The following is a 13,209-nucleotide window of genomic DNA, read 5'->3' as shown; positions in this document are numbered from 1 at the left end:
TTTCCAGGAAGGTCATCTCACCTCCGAGAGCAGCTGTACGAGTGTGTTGGCTGCTCTGCCCTGCCCTGTGTGAAGCAGATCCCTCCTGCAGACCAGCCACAGCCTCGCACAGTGCTCCGGCAGGCTCCATCCGAACTGGATTTTTTACGGAGACTTTGCTAAGAAGTACTTCCACCAAGTCAGGGCCCTCCTCCCGCCCTTACCGTTGGCAAGCAGAGGTGAAGCACTGAAGAGCTGCTGTGTTGGGCGGCGAGGAGGATGGGCGGTGGGAGAGCTGCCCAAAGGTATTTCCTGGGGCAGTGGCCGCCAGCTCAGCTGCCCACCACGGCCCCAGCCCAGCTCCATCCGCAGGGCAGCAGGGAGAGAGCCCGCCCGGCTCCCAGCGGAAACCCAGGCACTGGGACTGTGCCGGGTAACGGCGTGCTGACAAGAATGCTGTTTGTTGAGCTGGCTAGGGTTTTTTTTATGTTAACAAAACCCTGCTAGAAGAAGAGACACCAAGAAGAACCCCACGCGCTGTTTACACTCCTGAAACTGCGAAGTTTTGCTGAGAGCTCGCGTGTCGCTCTGGGAGCCAACCAACCAGCAACTTACGCTGCCGGGAGGGCGAAAGGGAAGTAAGACACAGCAGCATTTTAGTTTGTAAAGCAACATTCACTTTCACCCGCAGGGTCCCGAATACAACATTCACTTTCACTGCCTTCACATCCAGCCCCTCCGCTCCCGCCTCGGCAGGAGCTCTCCCTATGGACCCGCGGCTTCCATCTGCCGCTTTCCTCCTCCTACCCTGCGGAGCGGCTCCCAGGGGGGCTGTGAGCAGCACGCCCGAGAGGGTCCGCAGCCGGACGCCGCTGCCGCCCCGACCCCTGCCGGCCCGGCCCGCCTCCCTCCCTCGCCACTCACCGCGGGCCCCGGCGCTCCTGCAGACCTCGGGCGGTGGGACCGACGGACAGACGGAACCGACGGACGGCGGGCGAGCGCGCGGCTGCGGCGCACACGCCCGCGAGGGCCGGAGCGGCGGCAAGGGAGGACGGGCAGGGCCGCGCCCCTCAGCCCGCCCTGCCCCGCTGCCGAATGGATGCCGCGTGTGGTCCGAGTTAGGAGGGGCCCGCGGGATGGCTGCTGCAGAGAGTGGCTCCCCGGTTCTGTTCCTGTTCCTGTAGCCGGGGAAAAAACCCGCCCTGCAGCGAGGAACCCGCTCCGTTGTTGAGGAACCCACGTTTCAGGCGGGGAAGTCGCATTCACGCTTCTAAGTTGAAAGATTGATTAGGGTTGGTAACGCGAGATAAAAGTGAGCTTAAACTTTCCGCAGATAGGGAAACTGCAACAGTTTCTGACAGAGGACAGCGCCCCTTTTTCCTCTGAGGTACCACAAGGATTCATAAAAAATTAGACTTTCAAAATCCCTCCGTGATGTTTGTTTTGGTGTCCGGGTGTGTCTGGGAGGTAATTCCAGCTGGACGGACAGAAGATCCATGACAATGTCGGTATTAAAAACACCAGGTTTTTGTTCGGTACTCTGATTTTATCTCTAGGCTGGAGGTCAAGGCTGGAGGGGCCATGCCCAGCCTCGTCTGCCTTTCCTTCACCGTTTGCAGAGAAAAGCAGGCATTTGATCTGAAATCAAACATTGCGCAATATTTGCATTCCAGGTGGAACCTTGAGCTGTCAAAACGGAACATGAATGTATTTTAGCATATGCAAACCTGTAGAGTCCCTCAAGGTCTTTCACTGTCCCTGCTGGGGTGAAGAGCTTCTGCTTCAGCTGCTTCATGCAAATAACTGTGTCTGAAGGCAGCAGAACCACAAGCAACCAGCAGGAATATCATCTCTTCCTCCCCAAGGTGTTTGGACAAGCATAAAAATTTACTAATCCAGACCACATATGGCACAGGCGGTTTTGCTTCTGCATCAGATACCTTTGATTGGGCAGGATGGGCACAGGCAAAAGCTGCTGCCTTAGAGCCAAGATCAGCATTGCTGCTGCTTAGTTTTGTTGCAGTTCCTATTGTGCTCTCAACTTTAGGACAAAATCAATTGCCACTGACTTTTGCAAACTGAATTACTTTAATAACATGCTGCCAACACCGTATTTGATACAGCTGAGCAAAAATGAGCAACTTAATAGTATTTCCACCATGGTTAACAGAACAAATAAGAGAGAAGCTCTTGTAGTAAGAGGCAGTGACGTACCCCACAGAGGCCCTCACAGCAACCCACAATCCCTTTTCTGATATGCCAGCTTAACAACCCTCCCCCTACAGCAATGGTCCCAATTCCTAGGCCTGGAAATACAAAGCAACACCTTCTCCCCACATCAAAATAGGAGCTTCAAAGAGCCATCAGGCACAATGATGCCAGCATGGACTGGATACTTCAAAGGGATGCTTACTGTCTCTATAAGCCTGAGGCAGGGTGTTTCTTCAGCAGTCTACGCAGTCTACATCTGCTCATATCACTTCCAGGTTGTTGGTCTAGGAACATGCAGAGGTAATCGTGAGGCACTTGCAGGCAGCACTCAGACAGGGCACAAATGACTCCAAGCTTCCAGCAGCTCTCATTGTTGGTGTTCACCTCCCAGAAACTCTGGACACTCTGCATGTCTGGGACAGCACTGCACATATTTGAGTTCTGTCCTGGTTTTGGCTGGGAGTGGGCAGGTGGGGAGCAATTTTATTGTGCATCACTTGTTTTAGTTGGCTTTTCTCAGTCTCTTTGCTCCTTTCTATTACTGTTATCATTAGTAGTAGTATCTTTATTATTATATTTTGCTTTGTTTCAGTTATCAAACTGCTCTTATCTCAACCCACAGGTTTTACAAATTTTTCAGAATTTCTGAGGAAACCCACCAAAGCTAGTATTTGAAAAGCTAGAGCCAAATAGGCCAGTGGTAGAGGAAGAAGCAGGATTTGAAGAGCTAGAGCCAAAGGAAAAGCCAGTGGTAGAGGAAAAAGTAGAATTTGAAGAGCTACGGCCAAAGGAGAAGGCAGTGCCAGAGGAAAAACTAGGATCTGAAGAGCTGCCTTGGAAGGAGTTACAGCCAAAAGAGAAGCCAGAGGCAGGGATAAAACTAGGTGGGTAATGTGGATGCTGGGGTCCACCTGTACCGCTGTGAGGAGTTGAAAACCGCACATCTTTAAAACATAAAGAAAGAGAAAAAACACATTATGATTAACAGATAATTGTGCATTGATGAAAGCTGGACTTCCCAATCCAACTCATCCAAGTCATCCAACTCAAACCCACCCAAAACATATGTTAACTGAAACACCTTCTGCACTCTCTTAGCTGCTCCTATGTAATTCTGAGGTGGGTGGACAGCACATTTTGGGAAATGCAGCTCTTTCAGTTTTAGCACAGTGTGCTTCTTAGTGTACCCAAGGCTGTACAGATGGTGGCCAGTTAGGAGTGCACATCACTCACTGTCACACACGCTCCAACCCCAGCTGTCTCAGCCTTGACCCACGGCTCACTCTCACTGTCAGTGAGGGCTGAAGCACCATCAAGACAGCAGTAACAAGGGAACCCTGATTTTTTCGATTCAGTTGGACAAATGCCCCACCACGTAGAGCTCTGGGATTGTAGGCTGAGCATACCAAGCATTACCAAAAAGCAGAATTATTTGCACAGAAAGAGCAGAGTATTTATGTCGTAAACAAACTCCACCTGCTGCTGCTGTGATGAGTTCTCAACTCTCCCCTTGAATCAAAGGCATGCCACAGACAGGGGAGGAGTTGCCATTATCTTCTCTTAATCCTCACAAAAAACTCCTAGAAATTCCACACCTCTTTGCCCAGAGCCTGTTTTAACAGGGTCTATCCAAGGCATGCCCAAAACACTGAAACCCAGGACAAATTTCCCTTTCTGTACACACATTTACATTTGTATGCAAATAAGCATACGAAGTTAGGAATCAACACTTCTAGGGGTACTTCATGTACTTGGTGTCTTGTATTACAACCCTGTCTTAAAGATGTTTTGTTGACTTTTCCATCTTGCTTTTGCTATAGTGAAATGATCACTTACCAGGTGGTGGTTTAATTGAGGACTCCATGTTTGAAAGGAATTGCTGGAAAAGGGAGAGAACATTGCGTGTTTTTGATTCATCCAAAGCAATAGGTGGGTTTGGCACTTTCACACCATCCGTGATAGGAACAGGCTTCCGTTCCCTAATACATGCAGAAAGAATCATAGAACCATAGAATCATTAAGGTTGGAAAAGACCTCCAAGATCATTGAGTCAAACCTGTGACCCATTCCCACCTTGTCAACCAGACCAGAGCACTGAGTCTCAAGTCCAGTTATTCCTTGAACATCTCCAGGGATGGTGACTCCACCACCTCCCTGGGCAGCCCCTTCCAATGTTTAATCACCCTTTCTGTGAAGAAATTCCTCCTAATGTCCAACTCAATCTCCCTTGGCACAGCATGACACTATGTCCTCTCATCCTGTCCCTTGTTCCCTGGGAGCAGAGCCCAACCCCCACCTGGCTCCACACTCCTGTCAGGGATTTGGAGAGAGTGAGAAGGTCCTCCTTGAGTCTCCTTTTCTCCAGGCTGAGCCCCTCCAGCTCCCTCAGCCACTCCTCACAGTCCTCACATGACTGACTCTCCAGACCCTTCCCCAAATCTGTTTCCTTCTCTGGACACGCTCCAGTCCCAAATGTCTTTCTTGCCATGAGGGGCCCAGAAGTGGACACAGCACTCGAGGTGTGGCCTCACCAGTGCCCAGTGCAGAAGGACAATCACTTCCCTGGGCCTGATGGCCACACTATTTTTGGTACAGGTCTGGCTTCTTGTCCACCTGGGCACACGCTGGCTCATGTTCAGCTGCTGTTGACCAGCACCCCCAGGTCCTTTCCCACCAGGCAGCTTTCCAGCCACTCTTCCCCCACCTGTAGCTGGGGTTGTTGTGACCCACGTGCAGGACCTGGCATTTTGCCTTATTGAACCTCATGCAGTTGTCCTCGGCCCGTCGATCCAGCCCGTCCAGATCCCTCTGCAGAGCCTTCGTGCCCTCCAGCAGATCAACACTCCCGCCCAACTTACTGAGGGTGCTCGCGATCCCCTCGTCCAGATCATCAGTAAAAATATTAAACCTTGGGAAGATCTTACCTGGCTTGAATTGCTGTAAAAGCCTGTAAAGACATTTTGAAAGTAGAATTAGCATAGCACAGGCTCAGGCCAGCCCAAGAGCTGTGTATCTCTGGGAAGGGGGATGCTGTTAGGTACCCTGGTGAAAAGAAGTATATCTGTCTGATTTCTCAGAACCTCCAGCTCCTGAACATCATGGCTGGCTGAACGCTTCTGCTCTCTGTGGTTCTTTAACTCCATATGAATCCGAGAAATTTGTTGGTTCTCATAGTCACTGAGAGCTTTCAGGATCTCACGTTTTTTTTTCTCTAGCTGCAGACTGATCTCTTTGAATAGGCTCTCCAGCCGTTGCCGCTGCAGACCCTCCTTAACCTATTAAGAAAACACTTTTAAAGCTGTAAGGGACTGTGTAGGGACATTTTCCACACGAGCTCTCACTCAGAAAAGGGCCTGTTCTGTTCTGGGATGACAGAAGTAACTAAAAATTGAATAAGGTTGGAAAAATAAAAAAGCCACACACCAATCACTCATCAGGAGGCATGGATTTAACAACAACTTTCAAGTTTAACTAACAATGTACCTCCCAGATCGATAAGAAAGCTGTTCATAATCCTCCCTCAAAGAAGAAACCTCAAAAATACACTAGAAACCGCCCAGGATCTAAAAAAAGCTTCAGAATCCATAATCTGGGAAAGCGCAAAAGAAAACCTTATCTCAACAGTTGCCAGCATGCAACCATCCCCAAAGTGATATGGGTCTTGGAACAAACCTTTACTTCCTCCGCTTGTTCCAGCAGGTTTGCTATGCTTCGATCCAGCGCAGCTTCATAGTTTTTCACCTCTTTTACAGTTTCGGGAAAAACACGCTACAAATATAACCAGTGGGAGATATCAGGATAGGACTCACATACATGCATGAAACCAGCAATTTTATAGACATGGGCTAAGCTAGACTTGCCAAAGGTTTGCTCACTACATGCTCTCAGGACAAATCAATACAGAAAGGTTTACTGCAAGATTTTATCCCTGAACAAATGCTTCAATTACTAGCACAAGAACAACAATTTGAAACTGAAAACTGTTCATGTGTAATAGCCACACATAAAGCTACTTCTGCTGCTGGCAGCTTCCTTTCTGTTACTCTCTCATTAATTTTCTTTGCATAACTGCGGCTCAGGCTAATCTTTGGCTTGGAAGTGCACCAAAGCCACGAGCACTTGGTCCCACTCTCCCCAAACCCTCCCCTCAGGATGGGAAGAAAGTATTTACAACATCTCGGTTTACATCCCAGGGGCTAAGCCCAGAGGGAACCTGGGACTAAACTGAGAATAAAAGCCCAAAATGGGAATTTAACCCCACGCTGGGTCTGCAGTTCTGAAACATGGGAGGAGCTCCAGCCCTGTACTGCGGGCAGCTCTCCGCGCCGCAGCCCCCCGTGGTTTTCCTAATGCAATCCATGCCCGAGCCGCTGTCCCGGCAGCCTCTTACCTGTGCTTGGCCAAAAGCCTCCTCTAAGCTGATGATCTTGTGCTCCCTGTGGGAGCTGAGGACAGAGCACAGCATGCAGATGCAGACCTTGTCCATCTCGCAGTAGCATTCCAGCAATTTGCCGTGCTGGGGGCATTTCCTCTCAGCCAAAACCTGGGCACCACAGGGCTCCACCAGGACGTGGTTCTGGGTGTTCTTTGTGCTGTGCTTGCTCAGGTGGGCTTGGCACAGGGAGGCCTCGCAGGTCAGGCAAGTCTTCACGGCTGGATAGGGCTCCTGAAAGCAGAAATCACACAGGATCACCTCCTCTTGCTGGTCCGAACTTTCCTCTTTCTCTTTGCATTGCACTTTCTGCTTTTCTTCCTCTTGATGAATACAAGCATCCAAAAAGTTCTGCACTATGTTGCGGAGATGGAAGTTGGGCTTCAGCTCCCCGATGGGGCCTGTGGGGGAAAGGCAGAGCGGGCACTTGGAAGGGCCCTGCTGGCATTTCTGATCCTTCTGGATGCACTCCTCGCAGAAGCTGTGACCGCACCCCAGGGACAGGGGGTTCCTGTAAATGTCCAGGCAGATGGGGCAGGTCAGCTCGTCCTTCAGCCTGGCCGCAGCACCCGCCTCAGCCATGGCGCCTGAGCCTCGAGAGAGGGCTGAGAGCAAGGAGGAGGGCACTGGTGGGAAACGAAACTGAAAGCAGGAGTGGAACAAACCTCTTGTTTGCTCTGCGGGCAAAAAGCTGCTGCCTCCTCCCCCTTTAAAGGGAGGGTCTTCCCTCTCCTCCGCCGAGCTTCCTGCGTCTCGCCTGCCACGTGAATTCGTCACAGCTGAATTCCATTTAGCAGCTCAGAGCTGGGAGCTTGGGTGCTTCAAGGGTAACGGGGCAAAGAGTCCACCCCTGCTTACACGGGGATGCAGCAGCCAGGACTCGGAGCGGGAAGGAAAGCTGGGAGGAGTCCCTGCGGGCATGGGGCAGCTGCTGCGGGCAGGGAGGTCCAGAGAGCTGGACCAGCAGGGAGAGAGGTCCCCAAGCTGGCAGGGAGGAAAAGAACCAAACCTGCCCCTGTTCGCCTCTGCAAAGACACCTGGATGGACCTGGACGACAAACTGGGACTGATAAATGCTGAGAGTGGGCAAATGCATCCATTACTTAAAGTGCAGCCTCCAGAGCCCCTGTACAGACTTTGAGTGGCCCAAAGCTGAGGTCTGTGTCAGGGAGTGGGGAGCTGCAGCTCAAGGCACAGGTGGGAGCTGCAGCTCCGAAGAGCAGCCCAGGACAGCTCACTGGGCAGTGAAATGAAGTCCAAGCAGCAGGTGTTTCACACTGGTCAGGACCAGGAGCCTGGGGTGTGCTGCCCACACTACCTGCTGCCCACACTGCCTGCCAGGTGCTAGCCAGCCCATGGCAGTGACCAAAGCCGTCCTATCCACAAAAGCTCCTGACTGACTGATTTTCCCCTCTCACAAGGCACACTGTGCCTAGTCCAGGAGATAAATAACACTGCCTCCCTCCCCTCCAGCAGCTGGAGAGGAGCCTTGTAAGTGACTACAAAAGCAGTGCCTGTCTGTGTGAAAATGAGTTTATCACTAACTTTTATCAGTAAGTTATGCCAAAATGAAAACTTTCCCACTGGCTTTTTCCAAATGGTTGGAACTAATTGCTGGGACTAACAGAGCTGCTGAAATGATGTTGACGTTCAGCAACAGCTCCCTTCAGTCTCTAGGTCTGCTCTCAGAAATTATCCCAATTTGCAATTATGCTTGATAAACAATATCAGTTGTTTATTTTCCAGGAAGCTGCCTAGGAGGCGCAGGTCAGGCTGGGAGGACAAACCTAAACTGTGGGTCTCTCTCTCCCTGCAGACCTTTCCTTCATGTGCTGCAGCCTGGGAACCCACTTCCATGCCTCTGCTCCCACATGAACCCACCCTAGGCACACCAACACCAGCTGCCTCAGCAGCATCCCCACGTTTCCCCCCTGCAAGTTCATGTTTTCATCTATCCTGGCACTGTTACTGTGCCTGATGTATTTCAGAAAAATACTTCTGGTTTGGTGGTCCTGAAGCCTGCTGGATTTGAAAAGCAGCAGGGAATGGGCTTCTGATCAGTTCTCCACTCAGGTTGCAGCAGTTACAGGGATGAGGGGCTGGGTTTGGGGTGGGAAGCTGGTTCTGGCTTTGTGGTGGGCTGGGGGACCCACACTGGGCTCCTACCAGCTGTGCTGGAGACAGACAGGTGTAGAGCTGCTGCCTAAATTGGTGCACACCCACAAAAAACCAGCTGGGACAGCTCAGCACCATGCAGACCTGCTCCTCTCAGGCTGCTGGGATCCTCCTACTCGGCCACATCACCGAGCCACGTTCTTGATAAATCCAGTACAGCCTCTCTGACCTGGCGAGCCCTCACAGGGGTAACAGCTGGCACGAGGCTCCCGTGTGCCAGGTGCTCCAGGGCAGCTGCCTTCCATCCCAGTGCTTCCACAGCCTGGAATCCCCTGATGACCAGGACACCAGGACACCCTGTGCTGGGACACAATGGCTGTGCCCCTGGGAGAGCAGGCTGGTTCCCAGGGGACTGCTCTCCTGCTTCCAAGGGACTGTCCAGGTGCCATCCTGAGCTGTACAGTTGCTGCATCACCATCTGGAGTCTTTTCCATACTTTTTCTTGCTCTCTTACTCCCACTCAAGCAAATTTGAGGTGCATGCCCCACTTCATCTTTAACCCTCCCCAGTCTGGAGGGTTTCTTCTGCAATGGGTCTTGTGACATCGGCACTGCTCCAAAGTCCAGAATACGGAGCCCAGGCTTTTCCTGCACGAATTAAACTGGAAGAAGCCACACTTAAAATAGCAATATACAGGGATATTCTCCCACAGGAGCTGCATCCCTGGCACCCCTGGTGTGAGCCAGCTGGGGGGTTCTGCCACCCCCATGGCCCCAGACATGCCCCCACAGTCCAACTGCCCAGGCAGATGCAGGAGAGCACCTTCAGCAGAGCAAAACACCTCCTCCCCGAACAGCCTTGCACTAACAAATTAAAATATTGCAGCACAAACTTGTTCTTTTGATTTTTTTTTCCCACTTTATAGTATATATGTTATCGTTTATTTATAGGCAGATCACTTCACTATTTACAGTACATGAGCGTAGAGATTCTACAGTCTTTTTGATGTAAACAATTAACTCCACGGCAGGGGAGTCTGGAAAAAGAAGCCAGTTCTGAAGTATTTACACAATTTAAAATAGAACTTTTATACCCACTGGATAGATATAGAGAATACATTGAGCGATTTGGTTAAATTATCTATGAAACTATAGAATCTGACAATGTAAAAATACAAGAAAACGTTCTCTCATTTTAGAAGGTAGACAGTTAAATCACACTAGAAATAAATCTCTTTTTTTTAAAAATAATAACAATAATAATAAAGGAAAGGCATAAGAATCCATGCCATCTTTTAAGGTTAAAGTATATTACATAAATAAGGACACAACAGAAAGGAACTGGGGAAAAAATTAAGTGAAATATAAAAAAACCACTACCAATTGAAAAAAAAACATACTAAAAACTTGATTCTTTATCACAGTGGGATCAATTCTGCTACTTTTACTTACTCTGCAAGTAGAAAATTGCAGTTAAGTAGTACTTACTCAGCATGAGCAAGGGAGGCAGAATTGGCCCCTAATAATTATGAGCAGTGTCCTTTTACTTAAAAAAAAAGAGAATAAAGAAGAAAAAGACAGAATTTAGCCTTTTTTTTTCATAAATAACAAAGCAGATGTGCCCCTTTTTTGGTGAAATTCTTACACCTTTCTCAAGAAATGCATCAATTTAACTGTTCTCTCTGTTTCTCGCATGCATACACACACTCCCTCCCCGACTCTGTGTTGCAGCCAAGCTGCTGCTGTCCCTGACCCCAGGGAGGGTGAGGGAAGAGGAATGAAACCCCAAGGCTGCGTTTGGGCTCTATATTGCTTGAGATTGTCGGGGATGGACTACAATGCTTAGAACAGAAAGGGTGTCGGGTTGAACACCGATGTATCTTAGGATTCAGCATACCTCCAGGAAGAAGGAAAAAAAAAAATCAAAAAGAAAGGATAAAACCGTGTTGATCTGCAATTGCAATACTCCTTTGCATGGACCAGAGCTGAAATCAGACAGGACTGTAACATGGTGACTGAGCTGCTTCATTCAAGATGTGCAGCCCAGCCAGCTGCGCTGAGGAATCGGGATAAACATTTTCTTTGGGGCAGCATCAAACCTAAAACCTGGGATTGTCCTCTGCATTCAGCCCACACACTCAGAAACATTTGCTCCTTCCTGCGGAGCCTCAGGGACCCACTGGATTCCAGCCAGAAATCCAGTATCCCACCCTGAACAATTAGCTTTTCTGGGGCAAACCTGTGCAAAACAAGCAAAGGGGCATTTTATCACGAAACTCTTCACATTCAGCATTTCCCCACAGCAGCCACAGGAAGTGACTGAGGGACATTCTATAATTACATATTTTTAAAAAAATAAATCTCCTCCTGACTTATTGCCTACCAAAGTAAACCCTTCTGCTCCCAGTTTCTCTTTGAAGCTGTATTCCTACCTGTCCCACAGCCCCCTCGAAGGGGCTGGGGTGTTAGGGTTCCCTTTTTGGGGTGCCCAGCTCCGAGCTGCATCCTCCCTGGGGCACCCACATCGATGCCACAGGCTGGGTGGGACATAAAGGCAATCCTTGGAGAGAGGGGGATCCCCACTCTCTGGCAGTTCCTGCAAAATTGTGTGCCCCTGGCTTGCCTGGTAGCACTGTCTGCCTCCCCCCACACAGTGCCCACGCATTGCTTTGCTCCCACCCCACTTCCCTGTCAGCATCCAAAACAGTCACAGGCTGCTAAGGGACAGAGCTCTCACCTGCCCCTGTGCCCAAGCTCACCTTCCTGCCCCTGTGCAGACTTGAGCACTGTGAGTTAAAGATACCTTTATAGTAAAAAGAACCACCCCCCCCCAAAAAAAATCAAGTGGAAACTTACTTTTTACCACAAACCCTGCATGAGGGATTCTAAACCCAGAAAAGCTGCTCTCTCCACTCTCACCCAATCCTAAAATTTGGAGGAAGCCACCAGAGCAGGCAGCACACAGCCCATGGGGCTCTAAGCATAGTGCATAAGATCTAGAAAAAATTTCTTGGGGAGGAGGGAAAACAAACCATCCCAATTTAATGAAAAAAAAAGTAAAAACCCAAAGAAAAAAAAAACCAACCCCACTTATAGGCTTCAGGCACCTCGAAGACCACTTATTGCATCTCTTCCTACCCTACGGCTGCAGTACTGATCAGCTCTGTGCAGGACCAGCCCTCCCCTTCCCAAGCACTGCTCTCAGGATCCAGCAGCTGGGCACAGGCAGGGGCTGTGGGCCAACCTGGGGTGCCCAGCTGCAGGAAAACAATGTGAAATTTTTTATCTGGATACACCAAAACCAACGCTTGGGAAGCAACTGAGTGATCCTCCAGGAGTGGGCTGGAGTCCCCCCAGCTCTGCACTAACCCTTCCCCTCCACCACGCTTGATGCATCCCCAGCGGGGCCCGGCCATGGGTGCCCCTGGCTGAGCGGGAGATGGAAGAATTCCACTTACTTAGCTATTTTGTTTTTGTTTTTGTGGTTTTTTTGTTTTGTTTTGTTGGCTTTTTTTTTTGGATTGATCGTTTTCTGAAAAACATCAGCACAGCACAGGACAGTACTACCCACCCTAAATGTGTCGCTATATACATTCTACATAAGCTCTATAGCAATCACATGTAAACATCATCATCGTGAGGAAATACTAGGACAGAAAAAGGCAAAGCTACAATGAGGCAATTGCCAATAGCAGATGCTCAGTCTCGGCCAGAGCTGCTCGTGTTCACTAAGGTGGGATGAGAAGTGGGGGGATTTTGTGGCAGGAGAGACACCAAACCTTGCTGTGAGGCTGAAATGGCACAAGGACTGTTCCCTGGCAGTGATCGTCACTGGTGGTGGATTGGGGACCCCGCGGTGGCCTCTGGGCCCTCGCGCTGCCGGGCTGGTTGTTGTCAGAACCACGGCTTTCCCGAAAGAAATAGCCAGGGAACTGTGCTGGTGTCAGCGCTGCCGGCATTCCTGCTCCCACCAGAGACCAGCTGCACTCACAGCCCCAGAGCCAGGGGCCATCCCGGCAGGGCTCAGGCTCTTGGCATCGCACCTTGTGCAATTTCGAAGGTTTTGGTCATTCTCCCTGCAAGATGAAATATATCCACGCCAAGGAAATGAGAATAAAACCCCTAAGTCATGTCGAGGGGAGACCCCAGGAGATTCTAATCTATCTATTGGCATAGTTAAGGCTATAATATTCTATCTACATAGGATGGCTGAATCCCTAGTGGTCTTTGGGGGGAAAAATAAAAGGAGACAATGGTAATGGCTTGAGGAGCAGTGAGAATCCCACTCCCTCAGGAAACAGTGCCTCTGGCCAGCTGGTGGTGGGGTTTGCTCCAGGCAGAGGTGGGCTCTCTCCCCATCGCACCTCACCCAGAGGTGAAGGGCAAGTCCGCAAGCAAATTTCATGCTTGAGCATTCCTTAAATCCAGTCCTGAAGGCCCCTGGCCAGAGGCAGAGCAGGCAAACGTGCCGTGG

At 50.1% G+C, this 13,209-nt stretch overlaps 1 protein-coding gene across 1 annotated transcript; it reads right to left on the bottom strand.

Annotated features, from left to right (window-relative positions):
- Positions 1 to 2,070: 2,070 nt before the first annotated feature.
- LOC103764970 (E3 ubiquitin-protein ligase TRIM50) lies at positions 2,071 to 7,709 on the bottom strand. The gene is made up of 6 exons (XM_018073696.2): positions 6,581 to 7,709; positions 5,863 to 5,958; positions 5,232 to 5,465; positions 5,115 to 5,137; positions 4,027 to 4,169; positions 2,071 to 3,134 (listed from the first exon to the last, which is right to left on the bottom strand). The coding sequence occupies exons 1-6, from the start codon at positions 7,202 to 7,204 to the stop codon at positions 2,827 to 2,829; spliced, it is 1,428 nt and encodes a 475-aa protein (XP_017929185.1). The 5' UTR covers positions 7,205 to 7,709; the 3' UTR covers positions 2,071 to 2,826.
- Between the last annotated feature and the right edge of the window lie 5,500 nt (positions 7,710 to 13,209).

The sequence above is a fragment of the Manacus vitellinus genome, unplaced genomic scaffold (genome assembly GCF_001715985.3).
Source record: "Manacus vitellinus isolate BGI_N305 unplaced genomic scaffold, ASM171598v3 scaffold_25_pilon, whole genome shotgun sequence".
Taxonomy (NCBI): domain Eukaryota; kingdom Metazoa; phylum Chordata; class Aves; order Passeriformes; family Pipridae; genus Manacus; species Manacus vitellinus.
The sequence above is the reverse complement of the archived record's forward strand: the minus strand, read 5'-3'. Positions and strand labels throughout refer to the sequence as shown.